This window comes from Schistocerca serialis, chromosome 12, assembly GCF_023864345.2.
Source record: "Schistocerca serialis cubense isolate TAMUIC-IGC-003099 chromosome 12, iqSchSeri2.2, whole genome shotgun sequence".
Lineage (NCBI taxonomy): Eukaryota > Metazoa > Arthropoda > Insecta > Orthoptera > Acrididae > Schistocerca > Schistocerca serialis.
The window spans coordinates 18,181,112-18,204,496 of record NC_064649.1 but is presented as its reverse complement, the minus strand read 5'-3'; the positions used below and the strand labels follow the sequence as shown (position 1 = coordinate 18,204,496).

General features: G+C 39.4%; 1 protein-coding gene across 1 annotated transcript in view; it reads left to right on the top strand.

Moving 5' to 3' along the window:
* The window catches only part of LOC126428077 (uncharacterized), a 293,361-nt gene extending 280,574 nt beyond the window's left edge, over positions 1-12,787 (top strand). The window contains exons 7-8 of the mRNA XM_050089966.1: positions 2,456-2,667; positions 9,709-12,787. Of these exons, the coding sequence (XP_049945923.1) occupies positions 2,456-2,667; positions 9,709-9,854 (358 nt within the window). The 3' untranslated portion in view covers positions 9,855-12,787. The remainder of the gene's footprint in view (positions 1-2,455; positions 2,668-9,708) is intronic.
* Positions 12,788-23,385: the final 10,598 nt, after the last annotated feature.

The window sequence follows — 23,385 nt, the reverse complement described above, 5'->3', positions numbered from 1 at the left end:
TGTTGAACGTGCAGCAAAACTCCAAGCGTCATATGACACAGATTTAGAGCCTTCCTTTCCTAGTGAATGTGCACATTTCGCGGGACTTTGAAAACTTCTGTGATTAGTGATATACCAGTCGAAATGAGTAAATTTTTACGAAAAGAGAGGTTACAGTCCGTGTTTCCGATAGTTGACATTGCTCTTAGAATATTTCTGTGTATGGCACTTAACAAAATTGTTCAGCAAAACGCTCGTTTTCGGCTCTTAAAAGACTGAAATCGTACCCACGTTCTGCGTTGTCTGAGGAGAGACTGAACGCCTTGTCCATTCTTCCGAAGCCGACCTCGTAACTGATAACCGTCTGAACTATGAAGATAAGATCAACGAGCTTTCTGCCATCAAAGTCAGACGTAAACTTTACTGACTGGTGAGTTGGTTTGTCTATTCATATTAATTTTAAAAATTTAAGATTATAATGTGGTTTTTATTATAACTTAGAGCACATTCATTGGATTTACACACTACGTATTACCTGTTTACTTTTCCAATTGCCGATAGCAGAACGCGGAACTAAACCTCGTTTACGTGCAGAAGTGACCGAAGGCACCAGAATGAATTTTTGTGTAAGTGGGAGTTTTCGTCCTTTTTTATCTTTTCGGACAAATGTATAAGAATCCTAATTCATGTGTTAGTTAACGAATTAGCTTGTGGGTTGAAAATCAGGCATTCTTACTTTGCGTCCACGCAACTTACGCTTATTATACACTTATTTTTTAAATGCTCGCTTGTAGTCACGCTTATATGATTTCGTCACGTTCTCAGACAACGGATCTGGTCTGGAACGCCCTAGTTCCTTTGCTGCTGACTTTTCCTGGTAATTTTCTTTTCTGTTAGCTTTTAATACGGGCTCAACAGCGTCCGTGTTGACACTCCACAGGAAAGCCGATTCGTGCATAGTAGACAGCCAACTCCAAACACAAACTGCCGTTTGTGAAAACGATTAAATTCAAGTAGTACATTTATCAACAAGATCACTTGAGTAGAATGCAAATGAGGAGCTGAGAGCCATAAGGGCCAAAAGCACACCGACTTCGACCTCCAATTGAGGTGAATATCAGGGCAACCAGTGCGACAGCTCTAAATGAATGTTCAGATATATGTACAATGTTGGTCTACAGTAGAGATAAACCTGACCCACCATAGGGTCAAACGATGTCAGAAGCATGAATAAATGCTACAGTCTCACAATCGTCGATGATGTGCTTTCAGCGCGTCAAATGGATTGGTCTAGGATAAAATCTATAACTTAATGTACTATATCTCGTTCATAATTCCACAAAATAGGTTTCTCTATTAGTGTAACTACAACGTATACTGATGTCCGACCTAATTTTACTATCAGTTAGTGAAGTATGTGTGTGCTGCCACCAGCGAGATTTATGCAATGTTCATGAAAGTCTGCTGCAATGTGCTAACACTTGGTGGCATTGACGTAACCTTATATTTGAGTGGTTAGGGCTAGCAGAGAACGTGGTGAACCGTGCACATTATTTATCAAATCCTTATCTATTGCCGACCGTTGTTGCCGTGCGGTTCTAGGCGCTTCAGTCTGGAACCGCGTGACTGCTACGGTTGCAGGTTCGAATCCTGCCTCGGGCATGGATGTGTGTGATGTCCTTAGGTTAGTTAGGTTTAAGTAGTTCTAAGTTCTAGGGGACTGATGACCACAGATGTTAAGTTCCATAGTGCTCAGAGCCATTTGAACCATTTAGCCATCCATATGTATTTGGTCTGTAGTTGCCCGACAGACCAAATAGATATGGATTTGATTTCATGTCAGTTGCGCATACGCAGAAGCTCTAAAACGTGCGCACGTGAAGGTGTGCTCGCGACCCTGATGCCAAGTTTCACCTAGTCTACAAGAACAATATATAGTACAGCGCGGTAGATTTAATGTTGTGTATTTCAGATTACCCGCATCTACACTGTATCTAACAGCATTCAAAGAAAATAACCAGTAAATCCTTGTGTCAAAAGTGCTCTTGCGCTCTTTTACAGCAGCTGCCACTCTTTAAGGCAAATGCTTGGATGGTCCCATCTCCATCCTTCACTTATCCGAGCTTTTGCTCCGTCTCTAATGGCCTCGTTGTCGACGGGACGTTAAACACTAATCTCGTCCTTCACAGCAACAGCGCGTTGTTCACCGGTGCTCAATTCCATCTCGAGTGAAATGACAAAAGGTTTGTTGTCGAGATGGCACGCACCACTCCTCTTTATTTTTTTATTCCTAAAGTAGCGTGATATTCCCAGGGTTGCCAAATAGCCCTTTTCACTGCCGCACTTGTTAGAATGGGACGGTGGGTTATGATACAGACTATTCTGCAACTAGATATCATTTACAGCGAGCCTTTTAACTATCTCTCTCGATTCCGGTTTCCTTCTGTCTGGAGTGTTGTCCGTTTTCGTGTTACAGGCCGCAGTCGTCGACGGCGCCACCAGTCGCAAAACCGCTGGGTGACAAGGCTCACGCCGGAACCGCACTGCCATCTGGCCGCAGCGCGTCGAAAACGGCGAGCGAGGTGACTATCAGCCTGCTTCTCGTGGCAGCCGTCGCCTTCGTGGTGGCGCTGCTGTACTGGCGCTCACGGCGACGGAGGCGGCGATACATAAACTGCGGCACTCGCGGTAAGTTCTGTGTCGGCACGCTCGAGTTCGGACTGTCATAATCGCTGCTCTGGACGAGCTAATAACTCACTAACAGAGAATATCCTCCCTTTGTTTGCGTACTAATGGAGCTTAAACGTGATGAAGTATGTCGAACAGAAACACCCTGTTCGAAACAGACAGACAACAATATTTTATTGAGTATCCATTTTTCTAGACACACCCCCTCCATCCCTCTATCCTTTTACGGTCTCACTAACCCCCCCCCCCCCTCCCGCCTTCCACTCTCCTTAACTCCATTCTTTCCCCTGAGTCCTTTTGCTTTCCCCTCCACTGCCTTCCCCACTCCTTCTCGCGTCCGCCCCCCCCCCCCCTTCTGTTTCCACACCCCCCATCCCCCCTTTTTTTGTCTTACCTGCCCTCCCCCCCATCTTATCCCCCTCATCTGTCCGCCCCCCCCCCCCCAAATATGCCTTCGTGCCTACTGTATAGTGCAGTGTTTACGTGAGTGTTCCGTGTTATGCATCCCCCCCCTTTTTAAGTGTCGCGAACAGACACCATACTGTCGCTAGGTGTATTTTCTTAACTCTTGCGAACAGAAACCAGACTGTCACACGTGTTTTTTAATTGTGCCTGTCTAATTTCTATGTGTTTTAATCACCATCACATCACGGACCCTTTGTTTTTATATTTTCATTTCGCAACTTTTCGGCATGTTCCGGTTTTAAACAGTCAACGTTTTATCGCCTGTTTTATATATCCTCATTATGTTTATAACTCTTCCATAGGCTGCAGAGCGGCATATTACGCTGCTCCCTCGGTGAGGGGGGGGGGGGGGGGATCGAAATTAAACAGTGGTGTGGGATTTGACATAAATGAATCTGAATAAATGGGTCCTACATAATAGTGTCTATGGATAAATCTTAAATACATAAACCATACAAATTAAAATCTACATAATGTAATTTTTCAACAATACAGTAATTAAATACAATAATGGGTGTGTGTGTGTATACAGATAGAAAAAAATCTCAACACCAAAAAGTAATTAATGTAGAGTAATGAAATTTCAGGAATACATTTATACAGGTAACATGTTTAAGTGATTAAATTGCAAGATCACAGGTCAATGTAAGTGCGAGATACAGCCATTGCACATGTGAAATGGAGGTACATTAACCCGGCAAGGATGTGGTGCAAAAACGGTACATCAAGGATGTAGAGTGTCATATTGACCGATTTCATTTATATTTTTTAAGTATTTATTGGCACTTTTTAACAAAACATGGAAATTAAATGTATGACTTATTAATTAAAGCATTTTCATAGAAATAAACACCATTAAGCATTACTTAATTTTTTCATAAAGTCTACAAAATAATCGTTTTAGCAGCTCTTAACATTACATACTTTTTAAAATCTACAAAATTATTTATTCTCATCAGTAATTCGGATTGTTTTCTACGTATTTACGAGATAAATCTTCTTCAAACACAAAATGAACAATAAACTTTTGATGTAAGCTGTTAATCATCTCTAAATGGCGGAATGGAACAATGTGTTTTTGACAAATGTACCTTCGCAAACATGAGGTGTCGTACGATGTCTGGCATAGGGTATATTGGTGCTAAGTTGTCCAGTTGTTTTCTTTCTTCATGTGTGGATTTATCATCAAAACAAAGACAGTTTTCAATAAAATGAAAACATTGCTGTGTCACTGTGAGCCGAAATATTTCAACGCCTCTCCTGCCTGAAGCCCAATGGTCAACGGTGTTCTGCCTCCCGGATTGGTAAAATCCAGCAGTAAACAAAAAGCCTACATAAGCCTTCAGCTCACTCATGGTCAGTTCCTTCATAAAGAGTGATTTACAACTGCTTCACAAGCTCCTTTCCTTTCTGCAAATTTGTGTATTTCAAGATGATACCAAGCATATTTTCATTGCTAAACAGACTCCAGGATTCAAGCTCTGTCTTTGCCAATATTGCCACTAAACTCACACCAGATACCTGCCTGATGATATTTTCAGAATGGGTCCAAACTTGTTGTTGAGGTGGATTTTTGCCACTGGGATCCATCTTTACCAAAATAAAATGAACTGTGTACTTGATTTTCCGATCGCTTGACTACTTCTGTAACACACCATCGTGGGCAGTACTTTGAAGCTCATTTAGTGGTATATTATCTCCTTTGTCACTGCCTTCACTTGCATCTTGCTCAGTACCACTAATGCCGCTGCACTCATTTACACAATCTTCATTTTCACTGCCATCTATCATAAGTAGTTTTCACTGTCTGATAATTCCGCCAACCAATGACGTATACGATCAGCCTCCCTTTTTTGTTGTCCATTTTGACTGAAAACACCAAAAACATTCATGAAAATAGATTAACTGAAAAATGGCGCAGAAATGCTACTTTGTGGTTGTGGGTAAACTTAGCACCAAAAGGGTAAAATATACCCTCTTACCGTTTGCACTCGTTTATCTCCTTTCATGGACAGCAGTCGACTGTGTGCGTGCACACATTAGGGACGGGAGTTCAGTAATTACAGCTACTGAGAACTTCAATAACGTGCAACTCCGCAACGAAGAACTACCAACAAAACAAAATGAGGAGGGTCAAATAGACACTACCACATCCTCACCTTGTTAATAACCGCCGTAACCGCCAGATTGTTGAATGCAAGCATGCAAACGTGCGTGCACAGTGTCATATAGGTGCTGGATGTCAGTTTCTGGGATGGAATTCCGTTCTGTTGCCCTTGGACGGTCAGTACAGGGACAGTTAACACTGGTTGTGGATGATAGAGCGATATGTGCGTGAGTGTTATCTTGTTGGAAAGCATCCCCTGGAATGGCAACACAACAGGTCGAATCACCAGACTGACGTACAAGTTTGTGGTCAAGGTGCGTGGAATAACCGTGAGTCACACATACAAATTTGTGGTCAGGCTCCATGGGATAACCACGAGTCAGGGTGCATGGGATAACCATGAGAGTGCTCCTCCTGTCATACAAAACTGCACCCCAGACCATAAACCCAGGTGTAGATCCAGTGTGCCTAGCATGCAGATAGGTTGGTTGCAGGCCCTCAGCTACCTTCCTCCTAACCGACATATGGCCATCATTGGCACCGAGGCAGAAACAGCTTTCATCAGGAAACACAGCAGACCTCCACCCTGCCCTTTAATGAACTCTCGCTTGACGCCACTGAAGTCGCAAATGGAGGTGGTTAAGGGGTCAGTGGAATGCACGCTACAGAGCTTCTGGCTTGGAGCTGTCCTTGAAGCAACATATTTGGAACAACATCATCACTTAACACTTCCGGGCTGAGAGCCGTGGTCCGTACATAGGACTCTCCCCCCGATGTTTCGCCTTCGGCTGTGGAAGGCATCCTCCGAGGACAATCGGAGGATGTCTTCTGCAGTCGAAGGCGAAACGTCAGGGGAGAGTCTTACATATGGACCACGGCACCTCAGCCCGGAAGTGTTAAGTGATGACAAAACCTGCCATGAAAGCCTTCATTCTGTGAACAATTGGAGCAGTTCATTGTGTCACTGTGGTGCCGACTGCTGTACTAGTGGCTGCTGCAGATGCAGTACGATGCACCAGAGCCATAGCTGAACACAATGTGCCGTGTGGCCATCTGGAGCCCAGCCTCCTTACAAACATACATTCTCCTGACCGTTGCTGCCAGCAATCGTGTACAATAGCTTCACTACTGTCAAGTCTCTTGCAGTATCGTGGAAGGAACCTCCAGCTTCTCATAGCCCTATTGTTTGATCTCGTACAAACTCAGTGACGTGTTGATAATGGCATGTTTGTCACCTTAAAGGTATTCTTGATCAACTCACTCGGTCCAATCTCTAAGGTAAATAACACACATTAGCGTTACAGCGTGTACTTAAGGCACACCTGATTTCCATCCTCGTAGTGTGCTACTACCGCAACTGGCGCAAAATTGAATTGACATTAGCTTTCTTACCAACTTTAAATTTTGTCACATAACTCTTTGTGCTGCGTCAGTGTGTGTGTGTGTGTGTGTGTGTGTGTGTGTGTGTGTGTGTGTGTGTGTACGCGCATCACTGTACTGGTTATTTTTTTCTCTGTGTCGAACAGTCATTCCACAAACAGATCACAAAACTGTATGACCTGATGTTTTGTGCATGGTCACTGCACCATCAAGTGAACTATGCATGTCAGTATAGGCAGATTATGAATTCGAAATTGTATTAAGGAACTACTGACTAAGAAATCAAAATCTTGCAATCTTTGTAGACTTCAAGAAATCCTGTGACTTTCTAAACAGGAGAACACTCTACAATCACAGGAAAAGAAGAAGGCTTTAGCAATACAGTAACTAAAGAAACACTGACAGAAACAAAGTCCAAAATAAAGTTCCATAGAGAAATTTCTGCACCATTTGAAGTAAAAACTGAATGTAAAGCAAAGTGAGGAATTCTATTCAACTGCATTTTGGAAAAGTCAATAATGGAATGGAATCATAAATTTCAAGAGATTATGATGTAAAAACTCGAAAATCAAACTTAATTGTCTTACCTTTGCTTATTATTTAGCAATATTATCGGAAAACATAGATACAGCAACTGAGTATATTTATCTGTCAAAAGAAATGGTGGAAAAGACTGGATTAAAAATTTCTTTCGAGAAGACAGAATTCATAACAAATATTCAAGATGCTCCACAAGTCCTTAGCACTAGATACAGTGTAATAAATGTATTGAATAAGTTTGAAGTATTGAGGTAATTAGTACAGAAAAACATTCTAGAAAAAAAGAAAATGAAAATGGAGCATAGAAAATTTAAATGGGTGATCAGTTAGCAAAGGACATTTACAATAAAAAATCACACTCAATAAATCTAAAATTTCAACGTACAGTGCTGCCTATATGCAGCGGAATGTTCAGTTATCAGCAAAAAGGGAGAAAATGAAGTATCAGAGAAAAGGGAAGGGATAGGACTATGGAAAATTCTCAAGCCAAGAAATCTCAGGAAATAATGAAGAAATAGAGATCTAAATTGAAAAATCAATCTGATGCTCTCACGGAAAGGAGAATTTCGATTTATGTCACTTGACTTGAATGCACGTGTGAAGAGTGACAAAAAGGTTGACCATTTTTCACAGAAAGCCCAGAATGCAAGTCAATTGCTTCAGGAAAGTGAAAAAAGTCTTAGCAGAAACAGTGTTCTGAAAGCAGAAATTCTAGACAGACCAACTGCTTGAAACAAAATTAGCAACTTCAGGGATTTTCAGGAGAAGATCGATAGCTATTCTAGTATGGATAGGTAAACAAAGAACACAGCAGAATAGTGAAGAAGTACTGGAAAGGCTGAAAGGAGAGAAAATCATGAGGAAGTTACTTCATTTTTTCTATTGATGACCGAAATCGAAGAAAGTATATTGTTGTGGTCTTCAGTCCGAAGACTCTTTTGATGCGGCTCTCTTCTAGTCTGCCCTGTGCCAGCTTTGAATAACTTACTGCAACCCACATCCATTTGAAGCAGCTTAATGTATTCATCTGTTGATCTTCCTCTACAGTTAACTGTCATTCCCCCCCCCCCCCTCCCCCCCCCCCCTCTCTCTCTCTCTCTCTCTCTCTCTCTCTCTCACACACACACACACACACACACACACACACACACACACACACACACACACACACACACACACACACACACACACCCTTCTTCCAACACCAAACTGATGACTCCTTTATGCCTAAGGATGTGTGCTGTCAAGTGATGCCTCCTTTTAGTCAACTTGTGCCACAAACCTATTTTTCCCCATTTTCATTCAGTGCCTTCTCATTTGTAACTTTATCTACACATCTAATCATGAGCATTCTTCTGTAACATCTCATTTCATTTCAAAAGCTTCTATTCACTCTTGTCTGAACTGCTTATCACCCACATTTTACTTCCTTAGACTGCTACACTCCATACAAATATCTTCAGAAAAAATCTACAACGATTTAAATTTATATATTATTTTTAAAAAATTCTCTTTTTTTTTTTATAACAGTATGCTCACTACTTCGGTCATCATCAGCTATTTTGCTATCCAAATACCAAAACTTATCAGCTAGTAAAGGAACGTGGTTAATACTGTTATTATTATTATTATTATTATTATTATTATATTTTACAATTTTTTCTAATTTTGCAGCTGCGTAGGGCTCAAAGACATGGAATAAATTAGATAATACTTCATATATTTTAGTAAACTTGCAGTTATGTACATTTAAATGGTGTGGAATTGGATGCATTATAGTCCATATGCTTCTAAACTGTCAGTAGTTGTTAGAATTTGTGTAAAAATGTGGAGTCAGTTGTTTTCTGTACATTTATTGGTGAGTACCAACAGATATCAAGTACAGATTATTTACATTTAATTTACATACAAAAACATTAGAAATAATTAGTATGTATACCAGATATCAAAGTAGCATTAGTCTTCTTTTCTTCTGGATTTTTGTTGTTTATATTATGAAATGCAGTTACAAAGCGATGGTTTGAAAGTGATAAAATATAAAAAGGCCAGAGCTACACATTAATGTGGGACATTTTTTGAGTAAGAAAGTTATCCCCAATGACTCTTGTTACATCAGGAAGCATGTAACACTGAATTATCCTGAAGTAATTTAAAGTGTTCTCAGATATTTGTCTAAAAGGATTCCAAATCACCCAATATGTAGCCTCATTCATACCATCACAGCCAATGAAATATGTGTTATTTGGTTTTGATTTTCTTGAACTTCCTGGTGGGATGTTTTCTTTGTTATTTGGTTTGATTTTTTAATTTTTTTTTATTACTGAGGTTCATTATTCTTTTTGGTATTCATTTTATATAAAACTTTTCCATGTAATTTTGTACACATGTAAATTAAAATAACAATATGTACAATATCAGTATGCATAACTGAATATACTAGGATCTTGCCTAACTGTGTGCATGCAAAATTCTTTGATAACTTTATAATTTCTGTTACTGCTCCGTTTTGACTGTGTCATTCAATTATGTGTCACATGTCATCATTGCAGAGCCAAATCTCCACTTCTCAAACCCAGTGTACGACCTGGAGGCAATGATGGAACAAACGTCTCTGGTGAAGCTGCAGAATGCTGCAGACGTCGAAGATGGCGATCTCGAAGACTCGGACCGAGACGCGACTTTCCAGAGGAAGTGAGCTTGTGGCAACAGGAACTTGACATGGATTGCTAATACGTGAAACAGGAGAGCATGTGGACCCATCAGGCATCAGAAATCTGTGGGACCCCACAGTCAGTGCTGTCATGAAACTTTCTGTCGTGTGTATTGCTGGCTTTCCTCACAGTCCATGAGCTGTGTGTCAGTGCATTGTGATGCCAGAGTATTAAGCATTTAGATAACTAGTGTCAGAAATGGAGCTGAAATATGGCCCAATTCGCTACATCCTAAGTTTTTGTGCAACAGACTGCCTGATGTCAGTGTGTCGATGTTACTTTGTGAAGATTCAAATTTTTTGTGTTTAAAATTTGAGGGTGCCCTCCTTAAAGGGGGCATATTTTGCACTTTCACAGGAAACTACATGTATGATTTATTAAGAAACTGGATTTATTACCAGATGTTCTACAATATTTTTCTTGTGTATGCTGAAATAATTTTCAGTTTAGTAAGATGTTGATAGTTTTGTGTAACATTTGGGTGATGCCAAATGTGAAATTTTTCACCATGACATTTAAGACCAGTTCATTTCCTACAGCTGCAGAAAGATTTTTCTTTTTCTCTATCTCTCTTCTAAATCTCTTTTTTAGATTTGTTATTGTATATGTTTCTTTTATCTTTTATGACAAAAGATCGTCATACATTGCTGATGTAATTTCTGAATTCTATAATTTTCTGTGACACAGTATTCCAACATTGTGCTGAATTTTAAGTCAATTGACATTCATTACTAACTATAACTGCTTCTTAATGGTAGATTTATTTTGACAGAAAACATGATGTGCTATTTATGGCTGTCCTTAATGTGCTTCTTTACATGATTTTTTTCCATTATTAATCATAATTTTCAGCTTGAGATTGATTGCTGGGACTCCAGTTGTGTGTAAGGCATTGCCTACAAAGAACCACCTTGTGTTACTTATCCAACCATAATATGATGATTCCTAAGCTTATGTTCAAAATGATCTATTTATTTGAAAATTCCATCATTTTACAGTAGGAGAAAAATACTTTGTTCTTTATTCCTTCAGTGCGCCTATAGTCCATCATTATCTTTACATGAGCATTTCTTCTTTTGTTTTGTGGACAACCTTGTCTTCAGATACAGTACTTGTTGATGTCCAGTGTACTTTGTTCTGCTACCGTCTCACCTTTGAATCTTCCATCACTTTCAGTGAATCTCGTTACCAGCAACCACTTCTGTACACTATCTTTGTTTGCCTGGAGTTTCCAACTTATGTCACCAGGAATGTTGTCAGTCTGCTCCTGTTAAGACAGATTGCATGGCAGAAGTTAGGCAGTCTCTTATTCCTAAATGGTGTCCATCATTTCTCAGTATCCAGCATTTCGCCACCTTCTTATGCAACGTGACACTTCCTATCCTAAGACTTTTTGACAGTTTATCATTAAAGCTTATAAAGTTGTCTCATATGTAGCCCAGGCCCATCATTTTTGGACATGCACAGGACCTGATATGATTGTGACTTGTCTCCCCATTATTGTGGTTTCATATTGTACACATCATTGCCAATTTCATTTTTTACACTCTTACAGTTTTTTCTTGTGTTTGACCTCTCCCATAGGTATTTCAGTGTTTCGATATGTCACATATCCCCCTGAATTGTTTTTTATCTTGGCCACATATTTTCTTTTTAGTTAAAAATTTTGAATTCCATTTTGTAAAAGTTTTGGCACAGTTTCCCATCTTTCTTTCCATCTGTGGTGGGAAGATTGGGAGGCCATTCACAAAATGTAGATAATTGTATACCTAGTATTATTTTGGGACATCTGATAATTAATCAGTGTTTACTTTTGCCACTGATGGTCTCCCTCTCTCTCTCTCTCTTTTATTTTTATTTTTAAGGCTCAGTTGAAGAGAATGGAATGTAGACATAACATGGTCTGAAATTATTATTAATAAATGTTGAATGGACTGGTCATCTCACAGCCCCCCAAACTGATCTTTGACAGAATCGGACAATTGCAGGCATCTACCATATTCTGAAGTGTTGTGCAACACTGAGACAAACAATGGTATTATCCTGAATAAACTCAGGCAGCATAGTCCTGCAGGATGTTTGACCACACTGTTCTGTGGTATGACCTATTGCTTGCAATCACACAATGATAGGTGTTTCCAGTATGACCATGAGAAATTGAGACTGATCAAAAATCAGTATTACTTCACACATTCTAAAAACAGAAAGCACTGCAAAATTACAAAACCAGAAATAAACACTGATTAAATATCAGTTTGCAGTTACTGATTCTACGACAAAGCCTTCTCTTTCCACATTCTTTTATATGGTCGTATAAGGTTTATACTGTTCAATACCCCTTTCCTGTCCCCATTTGTCTGTCATATCTCTTGGTATTGTAGCATTTCTGTGTTTAACTCAAAGCTTGAGAAGACACTACAATTTAATGGATGTCTTAATTTACTGATCTTTTCTGAGAATTTGCCACTCTTTGCATTACACCCTGAGAAAACATTATGTGACCTTTGAAGTCTGATTGACTTGTAGTAATTGGAGACCTATTACATAACATAAAATACAATACATATTAGTAAATGACATGGCAACAGCATTAGTCGGATATGTCATAAGGGCTGCAAGAATCACATTGACCGGCCACTTCTTGAGTAGCAATCAGATTGCTGTGATAAATTATGTGCCTTCTGTGCTAATCTAGTTAGCGATTTTTGTGCGGTGTGTGTCAACTGAAATAAGAGTGTTCTCTGTCTTTGCTTGGGTCTGAAGTTGCTAGATCATTTTCACATATGGTAGACTGCCTGTATGGCAATAGCCATTTGTTGTAAGTTGTCTTGTGTTGTGTTTTTTTCTAGTTTTTCAATGTTAATGGCACACTTTTTGCTGTAAAAGTGTATTACAAATAAATGCGTTTTCAGTACTACATCTCTACTTCTGCATCATGCCAACTTTTGCTGGGAGTTAATATCAGTGAAGGATTTATGTTTTGTATCTTTGTACATTTAACAGCTGAAATGTTGCTACCTATGCAGCAAAATAACCCATGGCAGGCAGAGCAAGCAGGACATAAAAGCAGACTAGCATTGGAAAAAGGGGCATTTGTGGCCAAGAGAAGTCTACTAGTATGAAACATAGGCCTTAATTTGAAGAAGTAACTTCTGAGAATTTTTGTTTGGAACACAGTATTGTACGGTGTGGACTGTGGGAAAACCAGAACATGAGAGAATCGAAGTACACTGGAGAATCAGCGAGGAAAGGAATATGTGGAAAACACTGACAAGAAGGAGGGACAGGGTTGTAGGACATCTGTTAAGAAATCAGAGAATAACTTCCATGATATTAGAGTGCAAAAACTGTGGAGGGAGACAGAGATTTGAATACATCCAGCAAATAATTGAGCCATAGGTTGTAAGTGCTACTTTAAGGGTAACAGGGTGGCACAGGAGAGAAATTCATGGTGGGCCACATCAAACCAGACAGGTGACTAGTGATGGAAAAAAAGGATGACTGGTATAGAAAATTCTTGAATTCAATATAGATGGTAAATAGTTCAGACACAGAATTATGTTGTATGATGTGTGGACATTGGGTTACAAACATTGGGAGAACCAAGAGGATTCAGTGTGGTGATCACTGTCTAGATTGTGCCGCAGACAAAAACTACTGGAAAAAAATTTTTTGTTTATTGAGCCTCATCTGTTTTATGAGAGCAGCTTTTCTTCCTCATACTCTAGTTCTCACATCATAGGTATTTACAGAATTATAGTAATTTTAATGTGGTGAATAGTAATAAAATTGTATTAAGAAAATGAAAACACGATTTGAAACAAGATTTAAATTTACCTACTAGCATCGGGAATAGCAGCACTGTCGAAGAGGTATGGACAATACTACTACTACTACTACTACTACTACTACTACTAATAATAATAATAATAGTAAATGTATGGTGTAGCTAAAGACCTTTGCACTGAAAAATACGTCTCTAAGCAAGTGAATGTCTAGCATTAAAATATAAATTAGAAATACTGGAAAGGGGACTCATTAGGAAAATATTAGGCACACTAAAACATTTGTGATGTTGGTAATTATGAACTAATTTGTTAAAATATAGAACATGTATCAGAAGTAATGAGAGAAATGATTAGAATTCTTTGTACATTTACACTGAATGCAAGATGGTAAATTAAACAAAGGGACCTTCAAATATTTGTGTGATAAGAAGTCACAAAATAAAAGTTGAAGAAACAGCTGACAGAGAAATGTTTAAGGAAGAAGTATTGAATTTGGAGGGATCTGAAGGCAGGAAGAGAAAAAAAAAAAAAAAAACGAGAAAAACTAATAAGGAGTTGAGAATGGTATGTGAGCTGTAGTTGGCCCATCTGAGAAGAAAATTATAATAATAATAGTCACAGTAGGACATATGGAACATGTTTCTGGGTCTTCAGAAATCAGATTTGAAGACACAGCTAGTTGTGAAGAAGAGAAATTAAGACATTGCATGAACTGGAAACTGTAGGAAGTGGGGCAGTTCTGTTAGCAAAGAAAGGTACTTGCAATGGAAGCACACATCAAATTGCTCACAAATTTTTGCTAGCATTTCACTCAACTACATATATGGATGTAACAGATTTTTCTCTAGTAGGATGGAGTTTTCAAGTGTTTCCAAGAAACAGAGGTTCGAAGCATTACGAGCTTCTCGAATACCGTTTGACAGCATCAATCATCAAGCAGCAGCATAAGCACAACTGGCTAATAGATTAGTAAGTTGTCTGTACTGCATTCATGTCTGGTCTTTTTTCCCCTTATTTTGCACTATAGCACTGTATCACTACAATGAAAGGAACAAAAAAAAAAAAAAAACAAAGAAGGGTCTAGAAAAATGTAGACACTCGGTGATAGTTAATATATTTGGAACAAAATGACACACCATTGCAATTTTGCACTGTAGCACAGTCCTTTTTTTTTCTCAACAGTTCTTGGAGTGCATTTTCCAGCAGATGATAGTGCAGCAATGAATGAAGTAAGATTGTCATTTGAGCAATGCGAGGCCATATTGAAATGGTACTGGATATACAAAAAGATGATGGAGGTACAACAGCAGTGGCTTAATGTGTGTGTAACTCAGCCACCAACACATACAACAATTTATCATGTTCAGGATGGATTTGAAGGTGGCAGTAGTGTTCTGGATGTACATAAGGAAAGGTATAGCCAACCAAAACACGTCAACAAGTCCTGCTTCCAGCACTGCTGTGTTGCAACATTTTACTAGGTCACCTCAGAAATCTGTGAAGCAGGGTGCACGTGAAAGCTGGATGAGCCTATCAAGTGTACTATGAATTCTGAAGGCTGCAAGGTGGAAAGTGCATTGCAAGATTGCTGCATGCTATGAATGAGGAGATCTGACTCAAAGGATGGAGTACTGTGAGTGATTGGAAGGCATGCTTCAAGAGGATCAGCAGTTTGCATAGATGGTTTCTGGACTGCCGAGGCACAGATAAGACTGCACAGTACTGTAACCCACCACAACTGCATTTACTGGGCTCATGAAAATCCTCATGCACACATGGACACACATGTTAATCTACTGAGTGTTAATGTGTGACAAGGTCTGTCATTGTGCAGTTTGATTGGCCCATTCTTCTTTGAAGGTACCATGGCTGGTGAGGTGTATCTTCATATGCTGCAGACATCAATTTTTACCTGCAATCTGAGAGGTGTTTGGAAATTAAAGATTTTATCCACAGCAAGATGGCACTCCACCTCACTACCACAGATATGTCAGAGCCTACTTGGATGAAAATCCATCTCAGTGATGGATATGTTGAAGAGGAGATGTTGAGTACCTACCATGGTCTCCAGCTCTTACACATCTTGACTTCTACTTATATGGGACATTGAAAAATGAAGTTTATTAACAGAAGCTAGTTACACTGAACAAGCTACGAGAAACCATCAAGATGTCTCGTGTTCTGTCACACTGGCAACACTGAGAGCTGTAGTTCAGTGGCATCAACATTGTTTGCTGATTATGTGGGTCACTTCGAACACACGAATTAACCCTTTCTCCCCTTGCAAGAACTGTAATGGTATGTTATTTTGTTCCTTTAGTATTCATCTCCCTTCTGTATTAATAACAATCACTGGTATTGTCATTTTGTTCCTTTAATATTGATCATCTCCCTTCTGTATTAATAACAATCACTGTGGTGCATACATGGCGAGGTATAGTAGAGGTAATAATTCTTTATGGAATGATCATTAATTTATTGGTACATTTTTAAATATATTGAACTGCAGTGCTACAAGATTACATGTACATCAAGTAATGTACACTGTACTTATATTGCTTTTGAAGCACAAACAGATACTATGTGTGTTCCCTGTTAATAAAATTAGCTGGGGGTTGCCTTCCTTCCTACCTGCTGTGTTGCAGACTGCTTCATTTTGATACCAGATGAAGTCGAATTTTAAGTTGACAGTTCCTAATGGCTCATGATGCTCATTCATTTCTGTGCACAGCAATGACACTTAGTGGGTTTTTGAAATGTGGCTATTAACAGAACTCCCACTGTCCATCAAAGAATCATCATATAAGTGTTTGGTGGAATATCGGGAAAAATAAGTAAATAAAGAGATTGGAATGCAGTATTGGCAGAGTTATTTTCCTCCACATTATCTGGTTGTGCTAATGCCACTGCCTGATGGCTGGCCTACTCTTATGATGTGTGGATTGTAAAACTCTGTGTCTTGATTCCTTAGAGAACTATAGCAGCATTTGTTACATCTAAGTATGTGATACGATTGTTCAAATGTAGAACTAAAACTGCTGCCCTTTTGAAGGAGTGCATATGAAACAAGGATAGGCATTGTAGTTATCTTAGCAGATGCAACATTGTATCCCTTTAATACTGGAGATATTATTCAGTTCACTGAAACAGTGCAGGAGATCATTCCAGATTCAGGTTCCTGCTATGAGAATGTGTGTAGGTAAGGTGGCTGAGTTATGGGAAAGGGATTTTGCCCAAATGGGAATTTATGTTTTTGCTTTGCTGTTTAAGTGAGAGTGTTAAGATCATGGATAGATATGAGGTCTGTGAAAGCTGGTAAGATAGTAAAGTACCAAAAGTCAAACTTCAAAGCATTGTATGAAGGTTTTCTTCACCAGGTCAGTGTAATAAACAAGGGCGACGTACATCTAACAGTACTGATATGACATTTGTCTTAGTTGATGTAGAGACATTGCAAAAAACTCATATAAACTGGATAGCCAAATCTGGGTTTGAACAACTTGCCTCGCAGATCTGGGTTCCATGCCATAACCACTGGACCACTTTGCTCTGTGCAAATGTCATATGGCCTCCAGGGTTTGTGACTTTGGGCTAGTGTTCATAGCTCTCTCTCTTCTTCTCTGTATTTGTTTAGTTGAACATGACTGTCTGTGACACCAAGAAATAAAGCAAGTCAATTACTTTCTTCCAGCTTGTACTCCATTACTTCCATGATGCAATAGATGCATCTCATTCTTTGCTGCCCTTTTCTTGTTGTGCCTTCAATATTCCCCAGCTTTAATGTCTTCTCCAGAGAAGGCTAGTTTTTGTTTCAGTATAAGACCTTCCAAGGAGCAATCTGATTTTATTTGCTGTAATAACTGACCTTTTTCTACTCCCCCCCTCTCTCCCATTCCGAGGAGTTTCTTCCAACAGCTCAATTCAGATGTGTCCGTTTTACAGTGTTCAGCCTTTCTTATCGCACATTTCACTACTGTACATCACAACGAGAAAGATCATAAATCTATACAGATTTTTGTTGTTAAATTTATATCTCTACTCCTTACAACATTTTCGGATTTTATATATTACATTAATACCAGGTAGCTAGCATCTCTTCATTTTGTGGCTGCAGTTACAAGAAGCAGACGTAGTTTCATTTTCTTGACAGTGTTAGACCAGACTTGGCATTTCCTTCTTTCACCTTCTGTAGGAGGTCTTTAACTCTTCTTCACTTTCTGCCATAAGCACGGTATCGTCTGTGTATCTAAGGTTATTTATATCTATTCCAGCTGCTTTATTTCTGATTTCTTCTTCATTTAAACCATAGATTCTTGATAATTAGCTCTGAGTACATATTGAATAAATAAGGTGAGAGTATGCAGCCTTACTGTACACCTTTCTGAATCTTGACTCATTTAGTTGTTCTGTACGTAGTTCCTGTCATCGCTTCTTGGCCAGAGAATGAGTTCCATATGAAGTAAATTGGGTGATCTGGTACTCCCTTGTTTTCAGTATTTCCCATGGCTGCAAAAAACTAACAGGAATTCTTTACAGACGAATGGAAAAACTAGTAGAAGCCGACCTTGGGGAAAATCAGTTTGGATTCCACAGAAAATTTGGAACACGTGAGGAAATACTGATCCTACGACTTATCTTAGAAAACAGATTAAGGAAAGCAGACCTACGTTTCTAGCATTTGTAGACTTAGAGAAAGCTTTTGACAGTATTGACTTGAATACTCTCTTTCAAATTCTGAAGGTGGCAGGGGTAAAATACAGGGAGCGAAAGGCTATTTACAATTTGTACAGAAACCAGATGGCAGTTATAAGACTCGGGGGCATGAAAGGGAAGCAGTGGTTGGGAAGGGAGTGAGGCAGGGTTGTAGCCTATCACCAATGTTATTCAATCTGTATATTGAGCAAGCGGTAAAGGAAACGAAAGAAAAATTTGGAGTAGGAATTAAAATCCATGGAGAAGAAATAAAAACTTTGAGGTTGGCCGATGACATTGTAATTCTGTCAGAGACAGCAAAGCACCTGGAAGAGCAGCTGAACAGAATGGACAGTATCTTGAAAGAAGAATTTAAGATGAACATCAACAAAAGCAAAACGAGGATAATGGAATGTAGTCAGATTAAATCGGGTGATGCTGAGGGAGTTAGATTAGGCAATGAGACACTTAAAGTAGTAAATGAATTTTGCTATTTGGGGAGCAAAATAACTGATGATGGTCGAAGTAGAGAGGGTATAAAATGTAGACTGGCAATGACAAAGAAAACGTTTCTGAAGAAGAGAAATTTGTTAACATCGAGTATAGATTTAAGTGTCAGGAAGTCATTTTGGAAAGTATTTGTATGGAGTGTAGCCATGTATGGAAGTGAAACGTGGACGATAAATAGTTTGGACAAGAAGAGAATAGAAGCTTTCGAAATGTGGTGCTACAGAGGAATGCTGAAGATTAGATGGGTAGATCACATAACTAATGAGGAGGTATTGAATAGGATTGGTGAGAAGAGGAGTTTGTGGCACAACCTGACTAGAAGAAGGGATCAGTTAGCAGGAAATATTCTGAGGCATCAAGGGATCACCAATTTAGTGTTGGAGGGCAGCGTGGAGTGTAAAAATCATACAGGGAGACCAAGAGATGAATACACTAAACAGATTCAGAAGGATGTAGGTTGCAGTAGGTACTGGGAGATGAAGAAGCTTGCACAGGATAGAGTAGCATGGAGAGCTGCATCATAACAGTCTCTGGACTGAAAACCACAACAACAACCCATAATGTATTGTTGGCGACATGCCAAAGGCTTTAGTATAACCAGTAAAGCAGAGACACACCTTTCTGGAATATTCTTGCTTTCTCCATAATCCACCTGATATTGGTGGTGTAATCTCTAGCACTTCTTCCTTTATGAAATTCAGTTTGTTCTTGAGGTAGCTCTCAGTCGGTGTACTGCCAAAATATATTTTGTTAGATTTTAAGCATGACTTTGCTAGCATGTGAGATAAGTGTGATTGTTTGGTGATCTGAACACTCTTTATACCTACCCTTCCTTGGAATTGGGGTGAATATTGCACTTTTCCAACCTTTTGGCCAGTATTGAGTTCCCCATATTTTTTTGCAATATTGGAAGTAACAGTTTCACTGTGTTCTTTCCAGTGACTTTGAACATTTATGCTGGAAGTACATCATGCCTTTTTGTTAGCAATATTTTCTAGGGCCCATTTAACTACACTCTCCAAAATGTCTGGCTCTGGTACTAAATCCACATTATTTTTATCGTCGTCAGTATGCTGGCCTTTCTTATACAGGTCTTATACATAGTCTACCAATTTTTCCTTAATGCCTTCTGCTTTTCTGAGATTTCACCATGTCTGTCTTTTACTATTCCAATTTTCCCCTGGAATTATCCTTTGATGTCCCTAATTTTGTGATAAAGATTCCTCACCTTACCCATTCTTTTCATAGCAAAAGCAATAAATCTATTTTTTAGTAGTAGATGATTTGGTCTGTGTGGCTGTGTAGAACTGAAGCATATAAGATGTGATGTCACAGAAGGATGCAGAAAGTTATGAGAGGTGATAAGATAATGCAGAACAGATAACAAAATATACAGGTGAATAAAACAAACTAACAAGAAGAAGTCAGCATGTGAAGGAATAACTTCTGTGGTACTAGAAGTAGTCGTAGAGGGTAAAAATTTTATAGGGTGACAGAGATTCAAATATATCCAACAAATAACAGAGGACATTGGATGTAAGAGCTACTCTTTTTATCTTCTCATATGGGCTGACTTAGGACCATTTGCCAATTTCAGTTCCTTATTCGTTTTTGATTTCTTATCCTCCTCCCCCCATGAACCATGGACCTTGCCGTTGGTGGGGAGGCTTGCGTGCCTCAGCGATACAGATAGCCGTACCGTAGGTGCAACCACAACGGAAGGGTATCTGTTGAGAGGCCAGACATACGTGTGGTTCCTGAAGAGGGGCAGCAGCCTTTTCAGTAGTTGCAAGGGCAACAGTCTGGATGATTGACTGATCTGGCCTTGTAACAATAACCAAAACGGCCTTGCTGTGCTGGTACTGCGAACGGCTGAAAGCAAGGGGAAACTACAGCCATAATTTTTCCCGAGGGCATGCAGCTTTACTGTATGATTAAATGATGATGGCGTCCTCTTGGGTAAAATATTCCGGAGGTAAGATAGTCCCCCATTCGGATCTCCGGGCGGGGACTACTCAAGAGGATGTCGTTATCAGGAGAAAGAAAACTGGCGTTCTACGGATCGGAGCGTGGAATGTCAGATCCCTTAATCGGGCAGGTAGGTTAGAAAATTTAAAAAGGGAAATGGATAGGTTGAAGTTAGATATATTGGGAATTAGTGAAGTTCGGTGGCAGGAGGAACAAGACTTCCGGTCAGGTGACTACAGGGTTATAAACACAAAATCAAATAGGGGTAATGCAGGAGTAGGTTTAATAATGAATAGGAAAATAGGAATGCGGGTAAGCTACTACAAACAGCATAGTGAACGCATTATTGTGGCCAAGATAGACACGAAGCCCACACCTACTACAGTAGTACAAGTTTATATGCCAACTAGCTCTGCAGATGACGAAGAAATTGAAGAAATGTATGATGAAATAAAAGAAATTATTCAGATTGTGATGGGAGACGAAAATTTAATAGTCATGGGCGACTGGAATTCGGGTGTAGGAAAAGGGAGAGAAGGAAACATAGTAGGTGAATATGGATTGGGGAACAGAAATGAAAGAGGAAGCCGCCTTGTAGAATTTTGCACAGAGCACAACATAATCATAACTAACACTTGGTTTAAGAATCATGAAAGAAGGTTGTATACATGGAAGAACCCTGGAGATACTAAAAGGTATCAGATAGATTATATAATGGTAAGACAGAGATTTAGGAACCAGGTTTTAAATTGTAAGACATTTCCAGGGGCAGATGTGGACTCTGACCACAATCTATTGGTTATGACCTGTAGATTAAAACTGAAGAAACTGCAAAAAGGTGGGAATTTAAGGAGATGGGACCTGGATAAACTAAAAGAACCAGAGGTTGTACAGAGATTCAGGGAGAGCATAAGGGAGCAATTGACAGGAATGGGGGAAATAAATACAGTAGAAGAAGAATGGGTAGCTTTGAGGGATGAAGTAGTGAAGGCAGCAGAGGATCAAGTAGGTAAAAAGATGAGGGCTAGTAGAAATCCTTGGGTAACAGAAGAAATATTGAATTTAATTGATGAAAGGAGAAAATATAAAAATGCAGTAAGTGAAACAGGCAAAAAGGAATACAAACGTCTCAAAAATGAGATCGACAGGAAGTGCAAAATGGCTAAGCAGGGATGGCTAGAGGACAAATGTAAGGATGTAGAGGCCTATCTCACTAGGGGTAAGATAGATACTGCCTACAGGAAAATTAAAGAGACCTTTGGAGATAAGAGAACGACTTGTATGAATATCAAGAGCTCAGATGGAAACCCAGTTCTAAGCAAAGAAGGGAAAGCAGAAAGGTGGAAGGAGTATATAGAGGGTCTATACAAGGGCGATGTACTTGAGGACAATATTAGGGAAATGGAAGAGGATGTAGATGAAGATGAAATGGGAGATACAATACTGCGTGAAGAGTTTGACAGAGCACTGAAAGACCTGAGTCGAAACAAGGCCCCCGGAGTAGACAATATTCCATTGGAACTACTGACAGCCGTGGGAGAGCCAGTCCTGACAAAACTCTACCATCTGGTGAGCAAGATGTATGAAACAGGCGAAATACCCTCAGACTTCAAGAAAAATATAATAATTCCAATCCCAAAGAAAGCAGGTGTTGACAGATGTGAAAATTACCGAACTATCAGCTTAATAAGTCACAGCTGCAAAATACTAACACGAATTCTTTACAGACGAATGGAAAAACTAGTAGAAGCCAACCTCGGGGAAGATCAGTTTGGATTCCGTAGAAACACTGGAACACGTGAGGCAATACTGACCTTACGACTTATCTTAGAAGAAAGATTAAGGAAAGGCAAACCTACGTTTCTAGCATTTGTAGACTTAGAGAAAGCTTTTGACAATGTTGACTGGAAAACTCTCTTTCAAATTCTAAAGATGGCAGGGGTAAAATACAGGGAGCGAAAGGCTACTTACAATTTGTACAGAAACCAGATGGCAGTTATAAGAGTCGAGGGACATGAAAGGGAAGCAGTGGTTGGGAAGGGAGTAAGACAGGGTTGTAGCCTCTCCCCGATGTTGTTCAATCTGTATATTGAGCAAGCAGTAAAGGAAACAAAAGAAAAATTCGGGGTAGGTATTAAAATTCATGGAGAAGAAATAAAAACTTTGAGGTTTGCCGATGACATTGTAATTCTGTCAGAGACAGCAAAGGACTTGGAAGAGCAGATGAACGGAATGGACAGTGTCTTGAAAGGAGGATATAAGATGAACATCAACAAAAGCAAAACAAGGATAATGGAATGTAGTCTAATTAAGTCGGGTGTTGCTGAGGGAATTAGATTAGGAAATGAGGCACTTAAAGTAGTAAAGGAGTTTTGCTATTTGGGGAGGAAAATAACTGATGATGGTCGAAGTAGAGAGGATATAAAATGTAGGCTGGCGATGGCAAGGAAAGCGTTTCTGAAGAAGAGAAATTTGTTAACATCCAGTATTGATTTAAGTGTCAGGAAGTCATTTCTGAAAGTATTCGTATGGAGTGTAGCCATGTATGGAAGTGAAA